This window comes from Tamandua tetradactyla, chromosome X, assembly GCF_023851605.1.
Source record: "Tamandua tetradactyla isolate mTamTet1 chromosome X, mTamTet1.pri, whole genome shotgun sequence".
Classification (NCBI taxonomy): Eukaryota; Metazoa; Chordata; class Mammalia; order Pilosa; family Myrmecophagidae; genus Tamandua; species Tamandua tetradactyla.
Window position 1 is genome coordinate 94905445 of NC_135353.1, and position 27454 is coordinate 94932898.

The 27454-nt window shown below is 37.7% G+C and overlaps 1 protein-coding gene across 4 annotated transcripts in view; it reads left to right on the top strand.

Moving 5' to 3' along the window:
* ZDHHC15 (zDHHC palmitoyltransferase 15) overlaps window positions 1-27454 on the top strand; it is a 279992-nt gene that overhangs the window by 205160 nt on the left and 47378 nt on the right. For 3 of the 4 annotated variants that reach the window (XR_013169451.1, XM_077145733.1, XM_077145732.1), the window contains exons 4-10: window positions 11023-11143; window positions 13077-13146; window positions 14584-14616; window positions 15356-15476; window positions 19742-19874; window positions 22330-22456; window positions 24868-24971. Coding sequence is in view for 3 of the 4 variants with exons in the window: in XM_077145733.1 (XP_077001848.1) it covers window positions 11023-11143; window positions 13077-13146; window positions 14584-14616; window positions 15356-15476; window positions 19742-19874; window positions 22330-22456; window positions 24868-24971 (709 nt within the window). In the remaining variant the exon portion in view is untranslated. The remainder of the gene's footprint in view (window positions 1-11022; window positions 11144-13076; window positions 13147-14583; window positions 14617-15355; window positions 15477-19741; window positions 19875-22329; window positions 22457-24867; window positions 24972-27454) is intronic. The other variant, XM_077145734.1, reaches the window with a different exon arrangement.

Genomic DNA, 27454 nt, shown 5'->3' on the forward strand with positions numbered 1-27454 from the left:
AGTTGTTCAAAGTATCCTCATATGATTGTTCTTATTTCTTCAGGGTCCATGGTAATGACTTCTGTCTTATTTCTGATTTTGTTTATCTGCATCCTCTCTCTTTTTTCTTTGTCAGCCTAGCTAGGGATCCATCAATTTTATTGCTTTTCTCAAAGAACCTACTTTCAATTTTCTTATTTAATTGTTCTCCAATTGATTTAATTCTGCTTTAATCTTTGTTGTTTTTCTTCTTCTATTTGCTTTGAGGTTAGTTTTCTGTTATTTCTCAAGTTCCTCCAGGGGAGCAGTTAAGTTCTTGGATTTTGTTCTTTCTTGTTCTTTAATATAGGCATTTAGGGCAATAAATTTCCCTCTTAACACAGCCTTTGCCACATTCCATAAGTTCTGATATGCCATATTCTCATTTCATTCATCTGCAGATAGCTACTGATTTCTCTAGCAATTTTTTCCTTGACTCACTGGTTGTTTGAGTGTGTTATTTAATCTCCATATATTTGTGAAAGTTCTCATTCTTAGATGGTTATTCACATCCTGCTTCATGCCATTGTGATCAGAGAAAATGCTTTGAATAATTTCAATATTTTTAAACTTTCAAAGTCCTGTTTTTTGCCACATCATATGATCTATCCTGGAGAATGTTCCATTAACAATAGAGAAGAATGTATACCCTGGTGTTTTGGGGTGTAACAACCTATATACGTCTGTTAGGACAAATTAATTTATCAAATTGTTTAAGTTCCCTATTTCCTTGTTTATCCTCTGGCTGGTTGTTCTGTCTATAGAAGAGAGTGGTGTATTGACATCTCCTACTATTATTGTTGAACTGTCTATTGCTCCCTTTATTTTGTCAATGCCTGTCTCATATACTTTGGAGCTCCTTGATTGGAAGCATAGACATTTATGATTGCTATTTCTTCTTGGTGACTTGTCCCTTTTACTAACATATAGTGTCCTTCTTTGTCCTTATGATGTCTTTACATTTGAAGTTTATTTTGTCTGATATAATATAGCTACTCCTGCTTTCTTTTGGTTATAGCTTGCATGGAACATCTTTTTCCATCTTTCATTTTCAACCCATTTGTGTCCTTGTGTCTAAAATGAGTCTCCTGCAAGCAGCATATAGATGGATTATATTTCTTAATCCATTCTGCCAATCTGTATCTTTTCATTGGTAAGTTTAGCCCATTAACATTCAAGGTTATTACTGTAGAGGTATTTCTTGAATCCAACATCTTATTGTTTGGATTTTATTTGCCAGATCTATACATTTTTCCCTCTTTTTTCTTTTTATCCTTAAGTTACACCTACTGGTACTCTTCATTTCTATGCCCTCCTCCAGACATCCCTCTCCTGTCTTTTTATTTTTTTTTTTCAGCTTGCTGAATTCCCTTTAGTATTTCTTGTTGGACCGGTTTCTTGTTGACATATTATCTCAGTGTTTGTCTCTTTGTGAAAATTTTAATCTCTCCTTCATTTTTTTAAAAGAAAGACTTTATTACCAGTCTTGTAGTAAGAGAGCAGATGGCCTAGCAGCCCAAAATCCATCTCTCCAAACTACAGTAACTCAGGTAGTTTTATTTGAGAAGAGATTGGATGGATTTAGGATAATGAGCACAGTGGCCACAGATGATGTAATTAGAGATAATCTAATTATTGAGCATGTGCAGATGGATTACATGCTTAGTCACAGAATACATGAAAGAAAATGGTGGAATGAAGTATGGATGACTTGTAGTTTAAAATCTAAGCTACTGTGCATGTGGGATGAGCTCACTTTGTTTAGATTCAGTCTCATTCATGAAGATAACTTTAGACTTGGGGTAGGTCAGTTCTGGGCTGACTGAAGACCCTTCATTAATGAACATTAGTGGCTGTCTTTAGCCATTACAAGACTCTAAAGTTGAAGAACTGGATAACTGAGTCAAATGAAGGTTAGTCAGAGTGGTTTTACAATCACAGAGGCAGAAGATAAGGGCTGCACGATCATTATCAGAGGCAGCTGGATTACAGTTCAGAGACTTCAGGTGTTTTCCTATGTCTACTCCAATATGCCAGAAAGCAAAATGGAATATTTATTTAATGATTTAGTAATCAAAATCATCCCTTAAATCCTGATTTCTCCATTACAATTCCTCTCTCTCATTTTATAATTATCTCTCAGTCTTGAGGGATATCTGGGTGATGACTCTCTAACTGCTTTAAGGCTGAAAGGGGGCACTATTATTAAGGGGCAAAGGGGTGAAATGATGATACCAGTTGTTATCCTTAGAGATTCCAGTATCTCTGAGTTTCAGAGCTTCTCTGGCACTGGAACAATCTGGAGGTTTCAAGTCTCTGAAGAACAAACTTAATAAGTAAAATTTTAAAGAGCACAGGATATCTTTCAGGGTTCCCAGGAATACTGTTGGTTGGTTTGCCATATTGTGGCAATTTGCAATATCTGGCTGAATCTTGCATAAGCATAACCTCCAGAATGATCTCTTGACTCAATTGGAAATCTCTTAGCCATTTGAACTCTATTTCTTTACCCCTTTAAGTCAATCTATCCATAATGCCAGGGCCAGGCTCAACCTTGGAGCTTATGTCTTATGATGCCTGGGCCAGTTATGTCCTGTGATGCAAGGACCAGTTATGTTTAATGGTGCAGGGCCAGTTATAGTTCACACTGCCAGGGCCAGGCTTACACCCCTGGAGTTATGTCCCTCACTGGGGGGAAGCTCAGAGTTTGGCTTCCAGAGAGACCACATTTGACAATAGCAGAGATTTTCTGGAGATGGCTCTTAGGCACTAATCCTAAGTATGTTCAGTTTACGATTATAGAAATAAGTTTAGACCCACTAGTGAACTGCCTACACTTCTGTCTATTCCCTTACAATTAAGTTCAACCTCATTAGCAAACTGTTTACCCATCTCAAGCTACTGTGTATCTCAAGATCCCCTATATTCTGTATTATAAGCCTCTAATTTTAACTTCATCGTGGTCATTCTCCTTCACTTTTGAAGGACAGTTTGGCTGGGAACAGAATTCTTGGCTGGAAGTCTTTCTCTGTCAGGATCTTAAATATTTCATACCACTGCTTTCTCACCTCCATAGTGCCAGTAAAGGAGTCCAAACTCAGTCTTATGTTATTTCCCTTGTTACATAGTAGATTGTTTTTCTCTTGCTGCTTTCAGAATTTTCAGCTTCTCTTCAACGTATGATAGACTATTTGGAGTTATTCTATTTGGAGTTCTTTGGGCTTCTTTGATTTGTGTATTTATGTGTTTTATAAAAGTTGGGGAGTTTACCCCCATTATATCCTCCACTATTCTTCCTAGCCCTTTATCTCTTCTCTTTCTGGGACACCAATGATACTTATGTTTGTGTGCTTTGGTTCATCCATCACTTCCCTGAGATCCAATTCAAATTTTCCATCTTTTTTTCATTTGCTCTTTTTTGCATTTGAAATCAGTTGTCCTGTCCTCTAGTTCACTTATTCTTTCTTCTGCCTCTTCAAATCTGCTGTGGTGTGTCTCTAGTATTCTTTTGATTTGGTCTACAGCATCTTTAATCTCTGTGGTAAATTTTTCTATTTATCTTTCAAATTCCTCTTTATGCTCCTATAATGTCTTCTTGATCTCCTTTATGTCATTAGGCATCTCACTGATTTTATTTAATAGCATTATATGAACATCTTTGATTAGTTGTCCCAAAGTCTATGTCTCCTCCAGTGTTTTAATTTCATCATTAGACTGGACATCTTCATATGGTTAGTGATCTTCTGTTGTCTTTGTGGCAGGTAAATATCTTGATAGGCTGACTTTGGAAGTTGATTTTCTTCAGTAGTCTAAAGCTTTGTATTTTCAGGGTGGGTATGGAGCAGGATGCATGGCATAGGGGGACACAACAGTGTGGTGAAAGGTTGCAGTGCAGGTGTATGCATAGGTAGGGGATACTATGCTGGTTCTTGTGAGCATGGAGTGTGCATTGCATGGTTGTGGAAGTGTGGTGCAGGGGCCGTGGGGGCAAGGTGCAGCTCAAGCAGTTCTTGGGAGAAGGGTAGGGCATAGGAGACACAGAGGTAGGGTGCAGTGTGAATTGGATGGGGTGCTGTACAGATGTGCTGGGGCTGGTACATGGGCATGATGTGGATGGATGCGTGGAGTGTGTTGGTCATGGGTGTCAGGGTGTGTGGTACAAGGCACAGAAGTTGGACACAGGGAGGGCAGGGCATGGGTTTGTCCTTGTGAAGGGGAGGGGTCCGGGGGGCTGTGATGTGATGCATGAGTGGATGGGGCGGGGCACAGGTCATGGGGGTTGTGGGATGTTTGTCAGGGGTGGGTGATGTCAGGTGTGTGAGGCCCTTGTTTGGGTGCACTGGTACGGGAGGGTGGTGGTGAGGCAGATGTGCATGTCTGCTCAGGGCGGGAGCTATGTGGTATAGATATGCATGAGAGCACTTGCCAGATGAAGGAGAAGGGCTCTTTTGCCAGGGGGTGGGGAAAGGGTGTGCATGTGTGCAGGCCAGGTGGCGGGGTGTAGTGGTCAAGAGGTCAGTGCAGGAATACATGGGTGCCAGACGGGGAGGATATGGCTGTACACCTGTGTGTGGGTCTGAGGGGCAGGGCCCTGGTATGGGTGTGCACAAAGCTTAGGGGCAGTGGGGCAGGATAGTGCCTGGGTGGTCTGGGGGGTGGGTGTGACTGGGATGCACAAGTCAGCGCTTGCCCAGAACTGAGGGTGAATGGTGTGAGTGGGCATCTGAGCCTGCGCAGTTCTGGGGGACTGGATGCAGATGTGTGCATGAGCAGAGATGGGGAGCATGGGGCAGGGTTGCATGACTGTATGGGTTGGGTGCGGGTGTGGCCTGGGTATGAAGCTGAGTGCCCGCAGCCCAGATGCATAGGTGACCACCAGCAGGAGATAGGGAGGGAGGCGCGGGTTGAGAGGCTGAACACCATGTCTCAGGAATGGTGGGGTGAGACTGTAGCCTTGAGCAAAAGAGGTGGGTAGGGCTGGAAAACACTTGTGCACGTGCATGGGGCGGGTATGCATGGGGAGGGCGTGGGGCAGGGGTGCCTGCTGAGCAGTGGGAGTGGGTGATGGGCTTCAGGTGCATGGGTGTGTGGGGTCTTCGCGAGTCACAGGTCAGGGGTAGTGCACGTAACAGTAACACTTACAAGGAACGTGGCTTGGCTTGCTTCCTTGTCCCCATCTCTCTATCTGTGCACTCCTGAAGGCTCCAGGCACATTAGGCTGTTTGCACTAGCTGGATGGTCTCTGGTTCTCTGTGTCTCAATTCTTCCACTTTTTTCAACCAGGGTCTCCCTATGTGGACCCACCCAGGTCACTCACACCCTGGAATTGCTGTTCTGGTCATTTTTCTCTCATTTCTCTAACTGTTCCTTGGAGCAGGGGTGAACTTGACCTATCCTGTTCTGCCATCTTCCCAGCAATCTGCTTTTCAGTCCATTGGTCAGCCATGCTGCAAGTGCTACCAGTCTCTCAGATACAGTCACTCAACCCCTTGACTGGCTTGCTCCACTCAAACTTGAGTTGATTTTTTTATGTGGTGTGAGATAGAGGTCCTCTTTCATTCTTCTCCATATGGTTATCCAGTTCCCCCAGCACCATTTGTTGAAGAGACTATTCTTTCTCTGTTGAATGGCCTTGGCAACTTTGTTGTCATTGTAAATGGAATGTTTCTCTTGATTTCCTCCTCAGATTGCTCATTACCAGTGTGTAGAATCACTACTGAGTCTTCCATGTTTATCATGTACCCTGTGCCACTTTGTTGAATTTGTCACTGTCTGTTAGTAGCTTTGTTGTTTTTTTTTGGGGGGGGGTCTTTCTAAATATAGGATCATATCATCTGCAAGTAGTGAAAGTTTTACTTCTTCCTTCCCAATTTGGATGCCTTTTAACTCTTTTCTTGTGTAACTGCTCTGGGTAGAACTTCCAGTCACAATGTTGAATAACAGTGGTGATAGTGGGCACACTTGTCTTGTTCCAGATCTTAGCGGAAAAGCTTTCAGCCTTTCACCATTGAGTATGATGTTAGCTGTGGGTTTTTCCTATATGCCGTTTATTATATTGAGGAAGTTCTCTTTTATTCATCATGTTCTAAGTGTATCAAGAAGGGGTGGTGGAGTTTGTCAGGTCCCTTTTCTATATCAGTGGAGAAGATTAAGCATTTCCCCCTTTGTTTTGTTAATGTAGTATATAACATTAATTGATTTTCTTATGTTGAACCATTCTTGCATACCTAGAATAAAACCCACTTGAACAAAAGTTATAATTCTTTTGATGTGCTGTTGGAGTTGATTTGCAAGTATTTTGTTGAGGATTTTTGCATCTATATTCATAAGAGAAGTTAGTCTGCAATTTTCTTTTCTTGTATTATCTTTACCTGTCTTTGGTGATGTTGGCCTCACAGAATGAGTCATGTAGTTTTCCCTTCTGTTCTTGTTCCACTTTACCATTTTATATTTTGCACATCCATTTCCAGGAAATATGCCTTTTTCTTGTTCCTTTATATCCTGATTCTATAAGAATAAAGGAGTATAAGTGTATATTGAGGATACATTACTATTGGGTTTTGCATTTACCCATTTAGATACCCTTACTGATGATTTTAATTTCTTTGCACTACTCCAAGCCACTCTCTCCTGTCTTTTCCTTTCATCCAGCAGAGCTCCTTTTAGCGATTCTTGAAACTTCTTAGTTTCTGTTTATCTTTGAATCTTTTAAATCCTCCCTCACTTCATAAGGACAGTTATGATAAACAAAGACTTTTTGGCTGACAGTTTTTCTCTTTTAGCACCTTAAATATGTCACACCCCTTCTCAATTCCATGGTTTCTGGTGAGAAATGGGTGCTTAGTCTTATTGAAGATCCATTCCTTCTATGTAACAAACTGCTTTTCTCTTGCTGCTTCCAGAATTGTCTCTTTTTCCTTGACATTTGACATCCTGATTAGTATTTGTCTCAGAGTAGGTATATTAGGATTTTTGGAGTACACCTAGCTTCTTGGGAATGTACCTTTTTGCCTTTCATAAGCATTTGGAAGTTTTCGGCCTTCATTTTCTCAAATGTTCTTTCTTCCCCTTTTCTTCTTCTGGGACACCCATGACACTTACGATTGTGTATATGGGTAGAGACATATCTCCATGGAAACCATCTACTCAAAGGTTACCACCCACAATTGGGTGGGTAACATTTTTGTGGAGATAATCTAATCAAAAGCTTCTACATGCTATTTTGAATCAGGATTAAAAGAAATGGTTGCTCCCACAAGATTGGATCAGAATTAAAACTTGTCTTTACTAGGGTACATAATATTTCCAAAGTGGCACACCCTTGTATGTGGTGAGTTGCTTTTCTCTTGCTGCTTTCAGAATTTTCTGCTTCCCTTCAGCATTTGACAGATTAATTAGCATGTGTCTTGAAGTAGGCTTATTTGTATTTACTCTATTTCGGGTTCATTGTGTTTCTTTGATTTGCATATAGTTCAAAAGTTTCCCCCCATTATCTCAAGTAATCTTCCTAGTCTTTTACTCTTCTCTTTTCCTTCTGGGACACCACTGATTCATTTATTTGTGTACTTCATGTTGTTCATCATTTCCCTGAGATCCAATCAAAATTTTCCATCTCTTTTTGCAATTTTTTTTTTTGTACACTCAAAGTCAGTTGTCCTGTCCCATAGTTCACCTATTCCTTCTTCTGCCTCCTCAGTCAATTTCCGTTAGTTGTCTACAGTTTTTTATTTGTGGGACGGGCATGGTGCAGGCATGGGACAGGGTGTGGGACATGGCAGTGTGGTGGTGGGGTATGGTACAGGTCTAGATGAAGGGCAGGGGCACTAGAATGGTGCCCAGAAACATTGGGAGTGGGAAACAGAGTGAAAGGGAGAGACCCGGGATGCATGGAGGCAGAATGTGCCATGGACAGCCTCAAGTACAGGGGCAGGGTGCAGCATGGGGGACACCAAGGCAGAGCACAATGGGGGCGCTTTAGTGGGTGCACAGTGCATGGAGGCAGGGCACAGGTGCACACATATGCAAGGAGTGTGGGGCAGGACTCAGGTGTATGGGGTGTTGGGGGTCAGGGTACAGGTTCTTAGGGAGTGGGGGTGGGGCTCTGGTGCATGGGGCATGATTGTGGGGGTTGTGGGGGGGGTTCTGGGCAGGGGGTGGTCAAGGGGCACAGTTTGGCTTGTTTCTTCATCCCCACCTCCCTTTCCATATCCTCCTGAGGTGTCCAGGCCTTCATATGGAAAGGTGAGCGATAGGCTAGGTGCATTAGTTGGATGCCTTCTATTAGTGCAGAAAGCTTGTTTACTGGTTTCCGGCTTCCCCAAGGGAGCTCCAGGCTGCAGAGCTGAGGGGCCTGATATCCCAAGCTGGCTGCAGTAGCAGGCACTTTCCTGGGTGTGGCCTCTTGTCCCCGGTGGAATCCCAATGGGGCCCAGTTTTCTGCATCTCAATTCCTCAACTTTTTCATCCAGAACCTCCCTATGTAGTATAGAAGATCTTTTCAGGTCATTTGCACTCTGGGACTGCTGTCCTGGTCATTTTTCTGTCACTTCTCTAGCTCTTCCTTGGAGCAGGGATAAACCCAGTCTATCCTACTCCACCATCTTCTGCTAGCATGGTTTTTAAAATAGAATGTGTAATTTTCCACATTTGAAAAATTGTAAATTAGATACAGTTAAATTACCTCAAATAATTTAATAATTTACTTTTTATTGAGATATAATATACATACTCTACTCACAGAATTAAGTTGTAAAATGTACAACTCAATGTATTATTACAAAATGTTTTCGTCTGTCAGTGCTGCCAGAAACCAACACACCAGAGATAGATTGGCTTTCAATAAAAGGGGGTTTATTTAGCTAAAAACATATAGTTCTTCAGAAGAAAGGCAGCTAACTTTCAACTGAGGTTCTTTCTTACGTGGGAAGGCACAGGATGGTCTCTGCTGGTCTTCTCTCCAGGCCTCTGGGTTCCAACAACTTTCCCAGGGTGATTCCTTTCTGCATCTCCAAAGGCCTGGGCTGAGCTGCGAGTGCTGAGATGAGGTATGCCGAGCTGCTTGGGCTGTGCTACATTGAGCTCTTTCATTTAAGCACCAGCCAATTAAATCAAACATCATTCATTGCAGCAGGCATGCCTCCTAGCTGACCGCAGATGTAATCAGTGACAGATGAGTTTCATATGCCATTGGCTCATGGTCACAGCAACAAAACTAGGCACCTTCACCTGGTCAAGTTGACACCTGAACCTAACTACCACACACACATATACATACACCATATAATCACCATCCAGATAGATATTGAATATTTCTAGCCTCCCAGAAATCTCCTTCAGGCCTCCTCCCAAACTAATGACATCTGTCACCATAGATTAGTTTTGCTTTTTCTTGAACTTCATTTAAAAAAGTAATCATAGAATGTACTTTTCCTTATAATCTTTCTTTTACTCAACATAATGTTTGTCAGATTCATCCATGTTGATGTGTATTTCAATGGTTCATTCCCTTGTATTAATGTAGGTTATTCCCTTTTTCCATTGTATGGATATACCAAAGTTGGTTTATCTTTTCACCCCCTGAAGGACACTTGGGATGTTACTTTTTTTTCCTATTATGAAGAAGGTTGCTCTGAACATTCTTATACTTATCTTTTGGTACCCACACAAATGTACACCTTCATTTCTCTTGGGCATGTAAGTAGGAATGGAATTGCTGGGTCAAATTGCTGGCATGTATCTAATTTAAGTACATAATGCCATACAGTTTTCCAGAGTGGCTGTATAAATTTATATTTTTACAAGATTTTCTGTGTATCAAATTGCACCTTAAGAAAATGAAAAGGCAAGTCACAGACTGGCATATTCAAAAAAAACTATTTCTGACAAAGGACTAGTATCTAAACAATATAAAGAATTCCTACAAACCAACCAGTACCAAAAAAAAAGAAAAACAACCCAATTTTTTTAATGGACGAAAGTCTCGAATAAGTATTTCTCAAAAGGATAGCCAAATGACCAGTAAACACATGAATGGGTGCTTAATACCATTAGTATTCAAGGCAGTGCAAATTGAAATCACAATAATACATTGTTACTAATCCAGCAGAATAGGTAAAATTAAAAAGATTGGCAATATCAAGTGTTTTTAAAGGATGAGAAATGGACATCTAAAGGAGACTTTTAAACACTTATTATTAGCCAGGACTTCTGTACCAGTCTTGTGAAGTAGATATTTCCCCTGTTTTACAGGTGAGGAGACTAAGGTTCAGAGTGTCTAAGTGATTTTCCAAAGTGATTTTTAACTATTAAGTCGCTGATCTGAAGTTTAAATCCAGAAATTCTGACCACATATCTTTCTGATTGTCACCTCTTCCTACACAGGTGAAAGTTTTCAGGTCCATATTACTATGGCAAATCTTTGGCATAAATTTGCAAAAGTAGCTAAGTGTGACAACTTGGCAACAAGCACCACATTAGATTAAAAATTTCTGAAATAATGAGGACATCAAAATTTCTACTTATTTGCAAGATTAGAAATTGTAGACAATGTCACAACCAGTTACATCAAGTGTCTCAAGAGTGCCATCCATGTCACGTATGAATCAAACTCACCACTTAATAACAAGACATAGTTAATCATCAACAGGGTCCTGGCAGTGAGGTGGCACACATCCATATGCAACAACATATTTTGGTATAACGGAGTGGAAAGGGATCATAACTTGCAGTCAGATGACCTGGGGTTGGGATCCAGCTCTGCTACGTACTGGTTGACTGATTACAGCCTTATTTATAAAATAAATATAATACCACCTATCTCACAGAATTATGAGGATCAAGGAAGAGTCAGGAAAGATAATTGAGATAATTGGCCAAAGAAAGTAGTAAGCCAAATTGGTACTTGGGCTTCAATAGTACCTTATCAATATTTCAATTTAAGTAGTTGTTGTTTAATCTTTTCTGTGAACCTTGGAAAATAGTCTTGTCTGTCACTTCTGCTTCCAGTTCCACTTGTCCTATACAGACAAGGAACGCTATGAAAATGAAGAGAGACCTGAAGTCCAGAAGCAGATGCTTGTTGATATGGCCAAGAAGCTACCAGTTTACACAAGAACTGGGAGTGGAGGTCAGTTCATCCTAGAGGGAGAGAGGGAGGTGCAGCTCAGCAAGGATCTCAGAAAGGCGAAGTCATATATGTTCTCAGGCTCACCTGTCATCTAACAACCTGTCTTTTCCCTCCTGTCTTCGAACAACCACTATGGACTTTTTCCCCCAATATTTTATTATAAAAATATCAAACATTTATCAAAGTTAAATGAATTGTATAGTGAACTGTATACCCACCACTGTATTCTATAATTATTTTATTATATTGCTTTATCACATATCTGTCCATATGTTCATTCTTCTAGCCATCATCTATCAAGCCATCTTATTTTTTGGTCCATTTCAAAGTAAGTAGCAGACCTCAGTACACATCCCTCTAAATATTTCATCTTGTATATGGTGAGTTCAAGATTTTTTTGGTAAAATTTACATTCAAAAACATGCACTAATCTTAGGTGTACCATTAGAAGAATTTTGACAAATGCACGCACCTTTGTAACCAAAACCCCTGTAAACATTAATGTCACCCTACAAAGTTCTCTTGTGCCCTTTCCAAATCAATCCTATCCCATCTTCCAATATTTTCCACCATAGATTAGTTTTGCCTGCTTTAGAATTTTATATAAATGGAGTCATAAAGTATGTACTCTTTTGTGTCTGGCTTCTTTCATTCAGTATAATCTTTCTGAGATCCATCCATATTATTGGGTGTTTCAGTATTTCATTCCTTTTATTGCTGAGTAGTATTTCATTGTACAAATATATCACAATTTGTCCATTTACTTGTTGATGCATATCTGGTTTGTTTCCAGTGTTTGGCTATTATGAATAAATCTGCTATGGACATTCTTGTACAAGTATTTGTGCAGAGATATGTCTTCATTTCTCTTAGGTAAATATCCATTATGGAGTTTTACTGTTGGTTTTCATCTGCATAACTAGGACTAATTGAATCAATTCTCTTAATATTTGAAAACCAAGGCTCTTTTCATGTGTCATTCTAATACTTCTAATAAGGAAGTCTGTGTTTCAAGGCTTTGGTAAGTATACTCTTTGACACTTATGTTAACCGTTTATTTGTTCAACAAATATTTATTACAATCCCATATTACAGACAGGGAAATTTTAATATGGTTTAGTTATTAGATATTAAAGACTTATCGTTCATATTGTTAGGGGGTTACTGGCATGGTGGTTATATTTTTTTTATGTCTTTATGACCTATAAAAAGTTTTCATGCATACTAAAATGTTTATGGTTTAAAATGACACAATGTCTGGGCTTTGCTTTAAAATTCTCAAAAATCCAGTGGAAGAAATAGATTAAACAAAAATCATACGACATTGAAGAGACCCCTGAACTAAAGGGTCATATAAATTCTATACTGGTCCCAGGTCTGTCACTTACTTGCTGTGCGACCATATGCAAATCACTTAGCACAGCCCCTGTTTCTACTTCTTTTATCTGTGAAATTGCAGAATGAGCTGATTGTTCAAGTACATCTCATTTATCCTCCAAATAGTTTTTTCTAAGAACCACTCTATACCATGCTGTATGAATTTTGTCTATCTCATACTATTCAGCCTCTGGAGCCAGAAGATAAATTATGAATCCTTTTTTGTTCAGATTGGAAAGTTGGGGTAAACAGAAGCTAAATGATTTTCCCAAGATCGCTCAAACAGTTAATAGTATAGATTGTTTTAAAATACAAAGTCTATGTTTGGATATCTAGATATGAAAGCTTTTTTCCTTCTCCTTCATTCCCCCAAAGGTGCTTTCAAGACTGATCCAAAAGGGACAAAAATACATACCACAATTTACCTATATGATCTTCCATCTGCTTGGTAACAAGATGAGTCTGACTACCCTTAACAAGTGTATAACAAGCCATCCAACTAGGCTAGTAAGATATTGAGCCCTAACCAGTACTAACCACTTTACTTTTCCTATAGCTGTACGATTCTGTGATCGATGTCATCTGATCAAGCCAGACCGCTGCCACCACTGTTCTGTCTGTGCCATGTAAGTGACAACCATACTTCTCCTGGGCTGAGTGTGGGCACTGATGGTTGCCTACACAAAAAAGATTGGTCCTAACATGTAACCATGCTGAGATACAGAGTATTTCCTCTCAATCATATTGAGCACATGCCAAACACCCTCACAGGGATGGTGATAATTCAGACTATTCTAAAGACAGGAAAGGGAAATAAAACCCCATTTTTAAAATAAACTTTTAATTTCAGAACAGTTTTAGATTTACAGAATTATTGTGAAGATAGTAAAGATAATTCCTATATACCTCAAACCCAGTTTCCCCTATGATTAACATCTTCCATTAGTATGTTACATTTGTTGCAATTAATGAACCAATCTTTATACACTATTTTAAATTAAGGCCCATATTTTCTTTAGATTTCCTCAGTTTTTCCCTGATGTCCATTTTCTGTTCCAGAATTTTATCCAATATATCATGTTGCATTTAGTAGTCATATATCCTTAGGTTCCTTTTGGCTGTAACAGTTTCTCAAATTTTACTTGTTTTTGATGACCTTGACTGTTTAGAGGAGTACTATTCAGGTATTTTGTAGAATGTTATTCAACCGGAATTTGTCTGATGTCTCTCTCATGATTGTACTGGGGTAATGCGTTTGGAAAGGAGGATCACAGAGGTAAAAGTGCCATTCTCATCACATCATGTCAAGGGTATATACTATCAACATAACATCACTGTCAATGTCAGTCTTGATAACTTGGCTGAGGTCGTATTCGCCAAGCTCCTCTACTATAAAGTTACTTTTTACAAAATTACCTTTCTATACTGCACTCTTTTGAAGGAAGTCATTATGTACAGCCTACATTAAAGAAATGGGGTGTTTGCACCACCTCAGAAAGTACTGGGAATATTTTGCAGAGGAGATTTGTCTCTTTTCCATCATTTATTTATTTATTGTCATTTATTTATATCAGTATGGATTCATTGATATTCATTTATTTTGTTGTACAAATTGTTACAGGTTTGTAAAATTCCCTTTTTATGTTATTAAATATGAACTTCATATTTTTCTTCTTGGGTGCTTGTTCCGCCTGTATTTCTCTTAACCTTGAGTCATACACAGGCTTTGGCCATATGCATTCTTCTGTTCTTTTATTAAACTGGGTAGGAACAAAATGAGAAGAGACATCTTGGAATTTTTCTCTGTATCAATATCCTGGAATTCCAAATCCCCTTTAAGATGTTGGACTTCTACTTATGTAACTCACTGCCAGTGAGATCTTCTGAAGTGCTGTTGTGATTGTGTCCTCCTAGGAATAACTAAGGACACAGTAGTCTGGGGATGGGTATACTGGGACCATGTAAAAAAAACAAACAAACATGTCAACCCTTGAGTGCAATTTTGGGCTGTTGACACCTTTCCATAGCCTCACTTATCACACGGTATTTTGTTCCCTTTGTAGGTGTGTATTAAAAATGGACCATCATTGCCCTTGGTATGTCCCTTTGATTCATTTCTCTCTCTTCTCTAAAAGGGTTAAAGTTGTTCAATATGCCCACTTTCCTAAGAATAGTTGTAACATGCCTGTTTCTGCCACCATAATCCACTAGGCTTTATATTTGTGTAGGAGACAGGGGAGTGGTAATATTTTAACGCAAGAATAATATACCACCAAAGTTATGGTAGTGCATTCCTGAGGTCACAAAGCTAATAGTCCCCTGTCCATTAACTTTATCAATTGGGCATAGTAACAAAATGAAGTACAAATCCTGCTCTTCTTTGATATTACACAATTCTGTTCTGTTTTTAAATGGCTCGATATTTGCAATACTCTGCAGTGAGATTGTTAAATTAAGCAATTCTCCAAATTTTGTTGGACAGGCATAGAAAACCAATCCGACATCACCTAATAACAAAGAGAACGTGCCATTCTATGCTAGATGTAACTGCTAAGACTGTAATATGTTTTCAACATCCAGCATCAAGGTTTGTTGAGTGTGTCAGGAACTAGTCCAGAAATATTAGGTAGGCTATGTATCTCTGCCTACAAATGAAAAGAGAAACGAGTGAAACATGAACTTGTTTTTCTAATCTGCTCCTATTAAGGGACTTCTACTTCTAACACAAAATGAAGCAGCAACAGAAACACGTTTCATTGCTTAATCCACTTTTGTATCAGTGTGTTCTCAATCAATGGGTTATGATTTCAAATTAGTTTTTCTTTTTCTTTTTAGGGTTAATAACTGCATTGGATTTTCCAACTACAAATTCTTCCTTCAGTTCTTAGCTTACTCTGTTCTCTACTGCCTGTACATTGCTACAACAGTCTTCAGCTATTTCATCAAATATTGGAGAGTAAGTTTAAACATCCTGAAGGCTTCCCACTAACACACAAACACACCGGGTCCAATATGTAAAATTGTTCACCTTATCTGTTTTACATTTTAGAATATCTGATTCGGAAGTAACCAGAAGGGAAGCCACCACAAACAAGCTTTCCATACTGAATATTCTAAGATTTAGAGGGATACTGTTATTTAAAAATTCCAGTTAAATTTCTGTCATGTATGAGAATCTTATTAAGGCTTCTAGGAACCTATCTCTTGACCTTTACTGATTATCTACAATGTACTTGTCTGTCAAGTTTTTAAAATCTGCTTCTTAATTATAGATTCAGAAAAATTACAGATTTTTAAGAAAAATTATAGATTTGAAAAAATGCTGAAATTAATTCTTAATCCCTAGTTTCCTAAGGAAAAGACTAACAAAGCATTCCCCCATCATTAGAAAATACTTTGTAATTCCCAGTTCAAAGGAAAGTTGTGACATTCCTACTGGACAGAAAGATACACTGACCTGTCTTCACATATGACCAAAATGAAATGCAAAGTCTTACTGGAACTTTATGTGAAAAGAACACTAGGAAAATTGGGTTCTAGTGCTGGCTTTGTTACCTCCGTCACAAGCTTATTGATTTTCAAAATGTGATTCTGGTAATCATAATGAAATTTTAAATACCTCATGCTACTTTCATCTTTCTTCTATTTGACTTTTATCGATCATATCCCATCTATTTCCAAAAATATCGAAGGCAGCTTTCCAGGTCACATATGTGTCCAGGACCTAGCAGCAGTACAATAGAAAAATGTTTGTTTGTTTGTTTTTTCATTTCATGGCAATAGACTTCCTCACAACTCTAGTTCGGTTATTAAGCCAACATACTCTTGCCACGACGAAGCTGTCCAAACTGAACCTGAATAGCAGAAGTCAGATGTAGGCAGAGCTGCTAGTTATTACTTTAGGAATTGCACAAGGAATATTTCACCTCAAGTGGGGCAGTAAAGCAGTGGCAAAAGGACATGAATCCTGTGGCTAGAATATATACTCTAATAAGCTAGAGAAAAAAGGACAAAGGCAAGGCAGTGAGAACTTAAATATCAACTTGATCAATCAGTTTGGATATTTAATAACTTTAAGAATCAAGAACCATATAATGGTTATCAAAATCTTCACCTCAGAGATACAAAAAAATAAAAATAAAATAAAAGCAGAAATGACCTTTTCTCATTAATTTTCCCCACATACAGAAATGTTTCACTGTGTTATGAATCTTGACATCTCTCCTTTGGCCCCTTTGCACGACACAGGATCTTTTATCTATTGCTCAGGTTTCCATGACCTGTTCGGCATTCTATCCACACACTGAGTTCTTACCCTAAATGTGATGCAAATCTGCTTAATCCAATTTTACAGGAAAAGTATCAACTTTGGTCATCACTAAAGACCTTTCTTGGTTCTTAACACAGTAGTTTACACTTTAAGAATCGCTATTTATCCCCATAAGAGAATAAACAATGTTACATTTCACACAGTTTGCCTCTGTCCCTCCTAGTTAATCAATAAATCAAATACCACGATGCCACAGTGTATTTTTTTTCATTCTAAAAGGATATTTGGAAAGGAGTTCATTACTGAAAATGTACCTTTATTTGCAAGCAATGTCAGGGATGAACATAACTTTGTCATTTTCCTATTACCATATTTTTCTCCACAATAGACTTGTTCATGCCTGACAGATGACAGCTGAGGAATCCTGACTTGGTTTGTCCTCACAATGAAAAGGGCACGGACAGTTCAGTAAAACACTTCCTTGCAGCCTTGCAGCCTTTCTAGCCAGAGAGCACTTTGGTATGGTTCAGGGATGTGTTTCCCAATTTAAATGGAATCTTCCCCTAAAATGAAAAGTAAACACTGTCATATATTTTTAAAATCATGTATCAGGGAAATTAGCTGTGCTCATAAGTACAGCCTGTGAAGTAGGCAAAGCAGGAATTATTATTCTTGCTTAAAGATGACAGAATTTAGGGTGGGCCACAGTGGCTCAGCAGGCAGAGTTCTCACCTGCTGTGTCAGAGACCTGAGTTCGATTTCCAGTGCCTGCCCATGCAAAAGAAAAAAAAAAAAATAGATGACAGAATTGAGGCTCATGGTAGTTAACTGACCTGCCCAGGTTCATATAGCTTATACATTTCAAAGTCAAGACTTGAAGCTAAGTATGACTCAAAGCCCAGTGATCTTAAACCCTGTAGCATGTTCTACTGCTCATTATAGTTCTGTCTTCTATAGAGAAGCTTCAGCGCCTTTGGAATTAAGAATTCAGAAGACCATCAGATTAATTTAAAGATATTAGTTTAAAGAGTAGCTATTTTGGCAGGAGATTGACTTGCCTTATGCAAGAAAGCTCAGTAATATACACCTCCCACACTGATCCATGAATGTCCTCGCAGAGGCTAAGAGTTGTTTTTAGAAACAAGATAGCAGTGTTATTCTACAAGTATTCCTCTGAACTCTCTCTGGTGGTTATTGCTTTGAGTAATATAGCTTGGTCATCTCCTGAGAAGGCAATTTTGAACATAGGGCTACCACTCTCTCTGAAAACAAAACGTTTAATATCTAAGGCTTTATCAAGGGATTGTGAAGTAAGTAAATTTACTTTGGCATATATAAGAGAACTTTGCAAGGGTTATTAGTGGGAAAAAAGGCTTCCAGTTCACCTACCCAGGTTGTGGACTGACCTTCTAACAGTCCCTCTTGCCTTTCCATATGCCCATTTAAAGGTGAAAAATAAGAAAACAAATCTGAGTTTTAAAGCCTCTAAAATATATAATCACAAAATAGAAATTATGAAAGCAAAACTCCACCCAGGCAAAAACCACTAAAAAGCAATATGTGGAGTCTTTCCCATAAATTCAAAACAAAGTGGATGAGAAGCAATCACATTTATTTTGAGTGCTTAGACCAAGATTTCATTCCAAGATCATTTCAAAAGGGAGGGTTTCAGATAAATGTTCCTGAAGGTTGAAGTACTTGGGGGTAGCTATTGCCTAGACTACTCTGTTCCTAGGCAAATTTTACCCAGACCACACCTCATCTGAAATCATTTGGCTAATTTACTGCCCCTAATCTTCATCCTCTAAATATATACATCCTGGAAGACTCCCAATGTGTTCTTACATCAAAAATGAATAAAAATCTCCTCTCATAGAAGTAAAAAGTCTGTACTATCTGACCTTACCAAGTCTGGCCAAGCCTTAACTGTCTCCTTCCAGAATGGAGTATTACCAGATCTGAACATCCAGTTCATTCAAGAACTGTGTTTAACTTTATTATTAGAGAACAGTTGGATATATTTCAAAGAGATTAATCATGCCAAACCAATTATTAATATTGGAAAGGAGGAAATAAATAATAGGCATTCTCCCAACTGCTTATTCCAAAACAAAATATTTTCTAAAGGTCTTTTCATAAGACAAAATGTCACATGCCATACATGAGATAAAACTACAGAATATTTATTCTGATCTGGGGCTGCATGTAGGGGTAAAAAAGCTGTTGCTACATAGAAAATAGAATGTTCTAGCTGCCTATTAAAATGTTTGCCCCCTACTTTTACAATTGCCTGTAAAACATGCTTAATTTTTACTTCTAAACAGCTGTTCCACAGAATGTAGTATACAAACACAATTCACTTCACCTATAAAAAAAAAACGAACAACCACACATAATTTTCACCAGTTTTAAAATCAGGCCATGACTTATATGTAAGATATTTTAAAATTATACCTGTGTGTTTTCACTTCCTATATACAGTACTGTGACATTTTCAGTACACCTATGTCCAAAGAAACATGATATATAAAGAATCCCAGAATAGCCCATCTTGAAACAAGAGGATGAGCGATATGAGCTGAAGATGACCTCTAACCAATGATTCATAATTCTCAAACTAAATGGAGTACAAGCTTTAAAGAAGCTGCACACAAATTAGGCCTCAGCACACCTTTTCACATTACCCTCTTCTAATCGGTACATTATGTACTCTACTTACACTAAACTGCACTAAGGCAGGATCCCTTTCAGGCTTTATAGTCTGAGAGTATATCCATAAGGTAATCAAGTCATCAACAGAAAGAACTGTTTTGTAAAAATTTCCTGAAATCTATTTTTGAAATTATAGCTAAACATTTTATCCATATGAGAAAGCTGCTAGCCTATATGGAAAAACTAACAAAGCCTTATCAATTTAATATTTTGTTTTTATTTGTTTATTTCTTTTCTAGGGGGAATTACCCAGTGTTCGCTCTAAGTTCCATGTCCTTTTTCTCCTCTTTGTGGCCTGCATGTTTTTTGTCAGCCTTGTGATTCTCTTTGGTTACCATTGTTGGCTTGTCAGCAGAAACAAAACCACCTTAGGTAAGACTATATATTTAGACTAGGGGGAAAACACCCTAATGTATGTCAGATTGTCCTGTGGATTGCTCCCAAGGAAGAGAAAAACTTCTAATGAAGCATTTTGGCTGCAGTGCCATCCTTTTGTGTCCAAACTGAGATAGATGAAAATACTTTTTACCAAACTGGAAAGCCACAGTGAATAAAGCTTACAAATAAAGAGAGCATTAGTGAATGAAACTCCACACAAAACCAAAACTGACCATTGCTCTTTATAGTTCATATTGGGTAATACCTCCTCAGATTTACAACTCAAAAGATTTCTAAAAGGTGTTCACATGAGGAAGTGAAGGAAGAAAATAAAGCACTAGTACAAAAAGGAGTATGAAAAGGGGGAGGTAGGGGTCAATAAAAGATAGAAAAATCTAATTTATGAACATATTAAAAAACAGAGTACTGAGAAAGAATCCAAAATAACAAGTCACTGAATGTCTACGATCATCAATGAGCTGTACAGAGATTGTGGGAGATCCAAAATATATAAACAACTTCCTATCAGTGAGTGAAAAGAAATGCAATATACAAGATAGAAATCCAACACCAAAAGATCTACAGAGGCAATAAATAAGTGTATTGCAATATATCTGCCATAAGTGCTATTAGATATATGAGGGGGAGGTTTGAGCTAGTCTTAAAGAATAGGTAAGACTTGAGTAGAGAGTGAGGTTGGGGAGAAAAAGGAGAGATATAGTGGAAAAGGGTAAGACAGAATGTATTGGAAGAAGGTGAGAGAAAAGCAAATAAGTTTAGCACTAGCAGAGTATTCAGGAAGGTGTATATATCAGGAAAAAATTCTGAGTGCCAGACTAGGAAGGCAAAAAAAGTGGTATTTTAAGTTAGTCAACTTTGTAAGGGCATATAAGATGGTCTGAGGGATAACAACTCTAGTTGATCACTCCAAGAGTCTACATAAGGGTCAGAACTTGGAGAATGGCATTGGGAATGGAATAGAAGGAATAGGTACAAGAAACACTGCAAAAAGAAAAAGAAATATACAAGGCTCAGTGACTTATTTAGGTATACCCTTGTCATTATCAAAGGACAACTTCAAGGTTACTTGTCTAAGTTTATATGTCCAAGTACCTACCCTCAGAATGTTTACAAAAGAGTTGGGAAACAGGACAAACACACACAAAAAAGGTAAGTAGCAAAATTAAGTAATATATTTTTGTCAAATAAATGGAACGGTCAGTAAGTGCTCTGGGGAGGGATTGTATAGAGGGACAGAAAGAGACAACAGTAACAGAAAGACCCATGAGGGCAAATATTTAATTTAAGAAGAAATGAGATAAAACATAGTGAACAACTGAGTCTCTAAAAAGTCAGTACAAAAAGTGACCATTCTTTTGATCAGTCACTGGTCCTATAATCCAAACTGTTTTTTGAAGAACTATATTTCTGATCAATTCCATTACAATAATTTTTTTTTCATCTATGATGAAGTATTTGTAATGTGTAAATATCAAAACATAAAGAATGAGGAGAGTTGAACGTTTTACTAGGACAGATTTGAGGAAAGTTTAGTGCAAAAGCCACTACACTTTGAGAATTCATCTGCTAATAATGCTAACAGGTATAAAAGTATTTCTACCCATTTTCTAAACCAAATATATGTGTATCACTTTATTGCCAGGATGGTAGATTAGCATATTCAGCCTAGAGATCAGCTGAAAAGTAGAATTTACTAAAAGCTTTTATGATAATGGAGTCTTTGAAAAGAAAAGAAGCAATTTGAGATGGCCAGATGCAGCCAGAGTCCAACAGTGAAAGTGTTTGCTTATGGGATAAATGGATGTCTAACTATAATGTGCAGTAATAGGGCCCACTTTCTCTTGGTCTTTGAAGTGGTTATAGTTCACCCGCTGATATTATCTGGAGTAAATCTCAGTTATTAAATGACATTTTCTCTGAATAAATCTCAGAATTACATTGCAGCCTTCAGTATGAATAGCTTCATTCCTGAAATGTTTTTAAACCAAATTGATGTCATTACCATCTGTTTATGTGTCATTACTTTGGTCCAAATTCTACAGATGGAAACCATTTGGCTGTTGCCACTTAGATTTAAATAAAATGCTGTTAAATTTATTTTTTTCAGGCTTCACATCCAGCAGTACAAAATCCATAGTGCCCGCATGATTGCTTAATTATTTCTACCATTGTGTGTTTCCTCTGCCTTTAAAACAAAAACAGAGTTTTAGTTCTTTATATTAAGTAACAAGCTTGCTTTGTATTAAGTGATTAAACTGGATTTTTAAAGTAATTTAGCAATAACTGAAAATGAGAGACCCACACTACCACAGCAAAAAGTTGTCATAGAACTGTCATATCCAGGAGAACTGTAAAATCACAAATGTCCTGAAATTTGTTCTTTTGTTGTTTTCTTCCTCCTCTCTTCGATTCCCCTCCCCTACCCTAGAGGCCTTCTGCACGCCAGTGTTTTCAAGTGGCCCAGAGAAAAATGGGTTCAACCTTGGATTCATGAAAAATATTCAGCAGGTGTTTGGAGATAACAAGAAGTTCTGGTTAATGCCTATTGGATCTAGGTAGGTAATTATTACCACTGAAATAAGCTGATGCTGGACCATGCTTTGAAGTAGCAAATTCCATTTTGATTATAGGATGCACCAGGTATCAGTCCAATGTAACACTCTATCTCCCAAGTTTTTTCGTTTCTAGGTTTATAAAGGTAAATCTCATGCTTTATTTCTGGCAGTGTAAACTGTTACCACTCTTTTAGAATTGAATTTGCTGACATTTATTAAAAACCCATAAGAACGTATATTTTTACTGACCCACTAATTCCAGAATAGATTCAGAGGGAAATCCAGAATAGATTCAGAGGACACAGCTTGGCTCTGCTCATCTCTCCTTCATTACTTAGCCAGAATTTTTGCTGCAGTCCAAGAATTACCTACAATCTCTAAATCAGTCTTTGTTCTGGGAATCTATTCGGAAGACAAACAAATTTTATGCTCAAAAATGTTCATCATAGTATTATTACAGATAGTAATTAAGAAGCAGCTTAAATATACAAGAGTATGGAAGTGGATAAATAAGATATATATCCACTAGATGGAATATTATGTAGTTAAAAGTAATGGCTATAAAGACTATATCAGAAAAGGGGAAATGCTTACTATACTTTAAGGGAAAAATGTGTTGATGCTATATTGCTGGCATTGAAGATGAAGAAAGAAGCCACAAGCCAAGTAATGCAGGCAGCCTCTAAAAGCAAGAAAAATGCTGCTATCCTAGAGTTTCCAGAAGGAACACAGCCTTGCCAATACCTTGATGTTAACCCATTTAACCCAGTGTCAGACTTCTAACCTACAGAACTGTAAGATAATAAATTTGCATGGTTTTATGGTTAAAAAAAAAACGTAGACTCCAAATGGTGTGTATACTGTGATTTAAAATATGTCAAATATATGTAGAAGAAAAACAACAGAAGGTAAATAAACCAAAAATGTTATAAGTGGTAAGGCCAATAGTCTTAGAAAGTTTTTTTCTTTTCTCCATTTTTCATATTTTGGGGTGAGTTGCTTATATTATTTTTATGAAGGAAAAATTAAAGCAAAAATCAAGAATAAAGATTGATTTAGAGATTATAAGTAATTCTTGGACTGCAGCAAGTATCCCGGCTAAGTAATGAAGGAGAGATGAGCAGAGCCAAGCTGTGTCCTCTGAGTTGATTTGGGAGCCAAATTGAATCACCTTCAACTAAACTAGCTTAGCTCTGGAGTAGAGCTTGTTTTTAGCCTTCTTGCAACTCTCTTTAGATCCACTCCTCAGATAGGGATTGTTCACTTATTTGAGGAAATATGTTGAGGTTTGGTATTAATTAAGGAACATTTGCCCCTTCCCTTCATTCATTATTCCGATACTTTCTCTGTACCAGTTAGTGTTTTACAGTCTTTCTCATTTATTTAAAATCTGTGATCTACCCTACTATACTAGGTATAAATCAGAAGACAAAACTGTGTCAGTTGGTAATGTTGATTAACAATTGTTATCAGCAATTATCTGCACCACATACACACACACACAAATACACACACACCATTACCACCTCAAAGGGAGGTCTAAAATTAGTCGCCTCTGGAATAAAAAACAAAAACAAAAATCAAAGTTCACTCACTTATAATCGGTATATTTACATTCTCTGTAGATTACTATCACTAAATCTGTCTACTTTCAACTAACCCCATTCATGGACAGCACAAAATGCATAGGTAATATCAAATTAATAATCAAAAAATCCTTCAGATTCAAATTTGGAATGGATTTGGATATGTAGACTCAAATATTCAAACTGTAACCCACTCTAGCCAAGGCCATCTCAATTCCCTCCAGTGCATCTGATTTGTTTATGACATGAGATTAACCAGGTAGGTGACCCTTGGTTACCATAAAAAGCCACGAAGAGTATCCCACATACAGATAACTGACCCCAGAATCTTCACGCTAAAGAGGTCTCACACTAGCTCCTCAAATCCAAAATCTTGCTGCCATACAACCAAAGACATAATGGGGCAGCCAGACACAATCATCTATCACAATTCACAGCAGCTTATCTCCACTGTATTAAATGATTCTGAATCTGCTAACCTTTCTTGGAAATTAAGAATCAAAGCAGTAAGATAATGGGATATAAATTGGGATTGTTATCATCAAATGATATTTGTGAAGCTTGCTGCGTGTGCATGTTATCATACTGAGCACTGTGGAAAGCAAGTTGAAGAGTTCCTTAAAATTAAAAAGTCAACACCGATGCAGACCAACGAGATACAGAAATAGGGAGCAATACAGCAACAAAAAAGCTATTAGCTTGTTCTATCATGGCTTTAGACAATAAGCCTAAATCTTCCTATGAATCACCCTATTTCTGAGGATATTACCTTCACAAAAAGTCTATGTCAGCTGCAAGAGCTCACTACCTTCCTTTCCCCAACAGCCCTGGTGATGGACATTCCTTCCCTATGAGATCAATGAATGAGTCACAGAACCCACTATTAGCAAATGAAGAGCCCTGGGAAGACAATGAAGAAGACAACCAAGGTACGTAGGCTCAGAAAGAAGTCTTTTCCCCACTAAGCAGACCTAGCACTAATAAAGTCCATGTTAGCACAGTCAATATAGTATGGTGAGACAGCAGTGTCCAGGAAGATTTTATAGTATGTCAGCCTCAGACATGCCCTTTAGATGGAGAAGGGCAAGTACGGACAAATTTGTTTAGCAAATATGGATGGCTTAGGTAAGAGTAGATGGCAGCTTGGGAGGTCTCTTACCAGCTTTGTGATGCCATGACCTATGACCAGTCAGATCAATTATGAAGCATAATAAAGTGCTGTGCATGTTTGTAAATAGTCCTGCTAGGTGGTCACTCAAATGCTTTGCTTGAGCTGACTCAATCCGTGGGTAGAGGCTCGCCTTTTGGTTAAATGTCGTTTAAAATCTTACTCTCAACCTCTTTTAGAATGGTTTAAATATACTTTTAAAAGATAGTATTTGGGGATAAACTTATACATGCATGTAGTCTGCTTTTCTGTAAGGCAGAGGAGCAAAGGAAAAGTAAGGATGCAGAACTTTACTTTCCTAACTTTCTCCCAACAGATCATTAGGTTAGCTTGAGACTTTTTGTAAAGAACTGAAATTTAAGTTCTCATGCTCTGTATCCCAATTACAAGCATTGTTCTTTTTCTCTACCTGATGCTATGTCTACTACTATGCCTCCAAGTTTTGTTTATGTTATTAATTTCAGCTATCAGAGAGTAGTTTTTAGCTACTGGTCCCAATAATGCAGTAGATGGGAGCAATTTTGAGTGGGAACTTATAGTTATCATACTACAATGAGGCTGTTGAATAGAGACAGGACATAGAAAGACATTGAGGTGGAGAGCAGAAGTGTGAACAAGCCTTTCTAAATTTTTACCCAGTTAGATTATCCAGGCTCAGATTCTCTATCTGGACATCCAGTTGTAGAGTAAGGCACTTTACTAGGACTAAGCAAGACAAACAGTCCCAAATCCATAGTTAAAAAGGAAGCACTAACACACTGCATTCTCACAGTTTTTGCCCAGCCCAAAGAACCCACTACACAAGCAACTCCATTACCTTCTCTTGCTTACTCTTTATTGGAAAATTGACTGTATTTTGATCCACCTTCCTTTTTGAAGAGACTTTGACTTACAGCAGTTACAACTGAAAATAATTCTTATTTTGGTATTGAGAAACCAGCTCCTTAACCTGATTTGAAATATCTCCACAATGGAAAACAAATATTCATCTTCAGCCTTGTGTTGGCAGGAGGAATACTTTAAATGTAAATGTAGCACTACATCATGAAGAGTTTACTTTCTTGCAGCAGTCTTCAGTTCCAGACTTCTTCAAAAACATTCCATCATAGCAAGTTTGTATTTCATTTTATAGCTTACAAAGTACTTTCATAGGCCTTATGTCCTCTGACTCTTACAAATGTCATGGCATTATTATTATTACCATCCCTATTTTATAAGTAAAGAAACTGAGACTCAGGGGTGTTAAGTAACTTACCCAGTATCACATAGCAAGAAAGAGGCAGAGCTTGGGCTAAAGCAAGGTATCCTGATTGCAAATCCTGGGTTTTTTCTAATACAGTGCCGTGTTTCTCCTTTAGTAAAATACAAATAGGACACAGTGCTGTGGAATGGGTGCCATCTTGTCTGAAGCTTTCAACTGCTTCTTACAATCATACACGATAAGCCATCTTTAGTTTTAGTAATATTATTATGCCATTCTAACTAAGTTTGTTTTTTAAGTCCATTGAAGGGAATTCCACAATCCTCCTTCATCACCCATTCCAGTATCTAACAACTTTAACTATTAGAAAACTGTACTTTTTTCTAACATAAGTTCTCATGCTGTGCTATTTGTCTAGTTCTTTCTGCCTCATTTTCTGTGCATACATTTTTGTCCTTGCACTTTCAGCGATTTAAATTCCTGGCAAGATGCTGAAGGTTAAAATAACACGTGTTGAACTTAATTTCTTATAGGAATAATATCAGGGTTTGGATCCTAGACCAAAATATCATATTTAGTTCACTATATATGATTTACAGTACATAATCTAAAACATTAAAAATGCATATAATTTGATAAAATATGGTAAAACTGTAACCTGTTAAGAAAAATGTAATATATTGAAAAACTACATAAAGTCTTTATTTTCTTTGAAATGTGTGCTTTATTTTAGTACAATAAAACACAAGGTAAAGAAAAACCTTTATAAAGTCAAGGATTTAAACAGGCTTCTCTGGTAAGATTTTAAAAGTAAAGTATTTAATGTACAAATGCATAAAAAAAAACTACACAAATCCAAAATATATAGCTCAATGTATTATTCTGATGAGATTTTAAAAGGCATCTTTTAAAAGACTTTTGAGAGACTTAGGACTACATTTTAACTTTTTGAGGAAATGATCCAAAGAAGTCTGTTCTTTTACTATCATTTGCTCATTATAAAATATCCAGTAGCATAAAAAGTATCAGAAATTATAAGATGA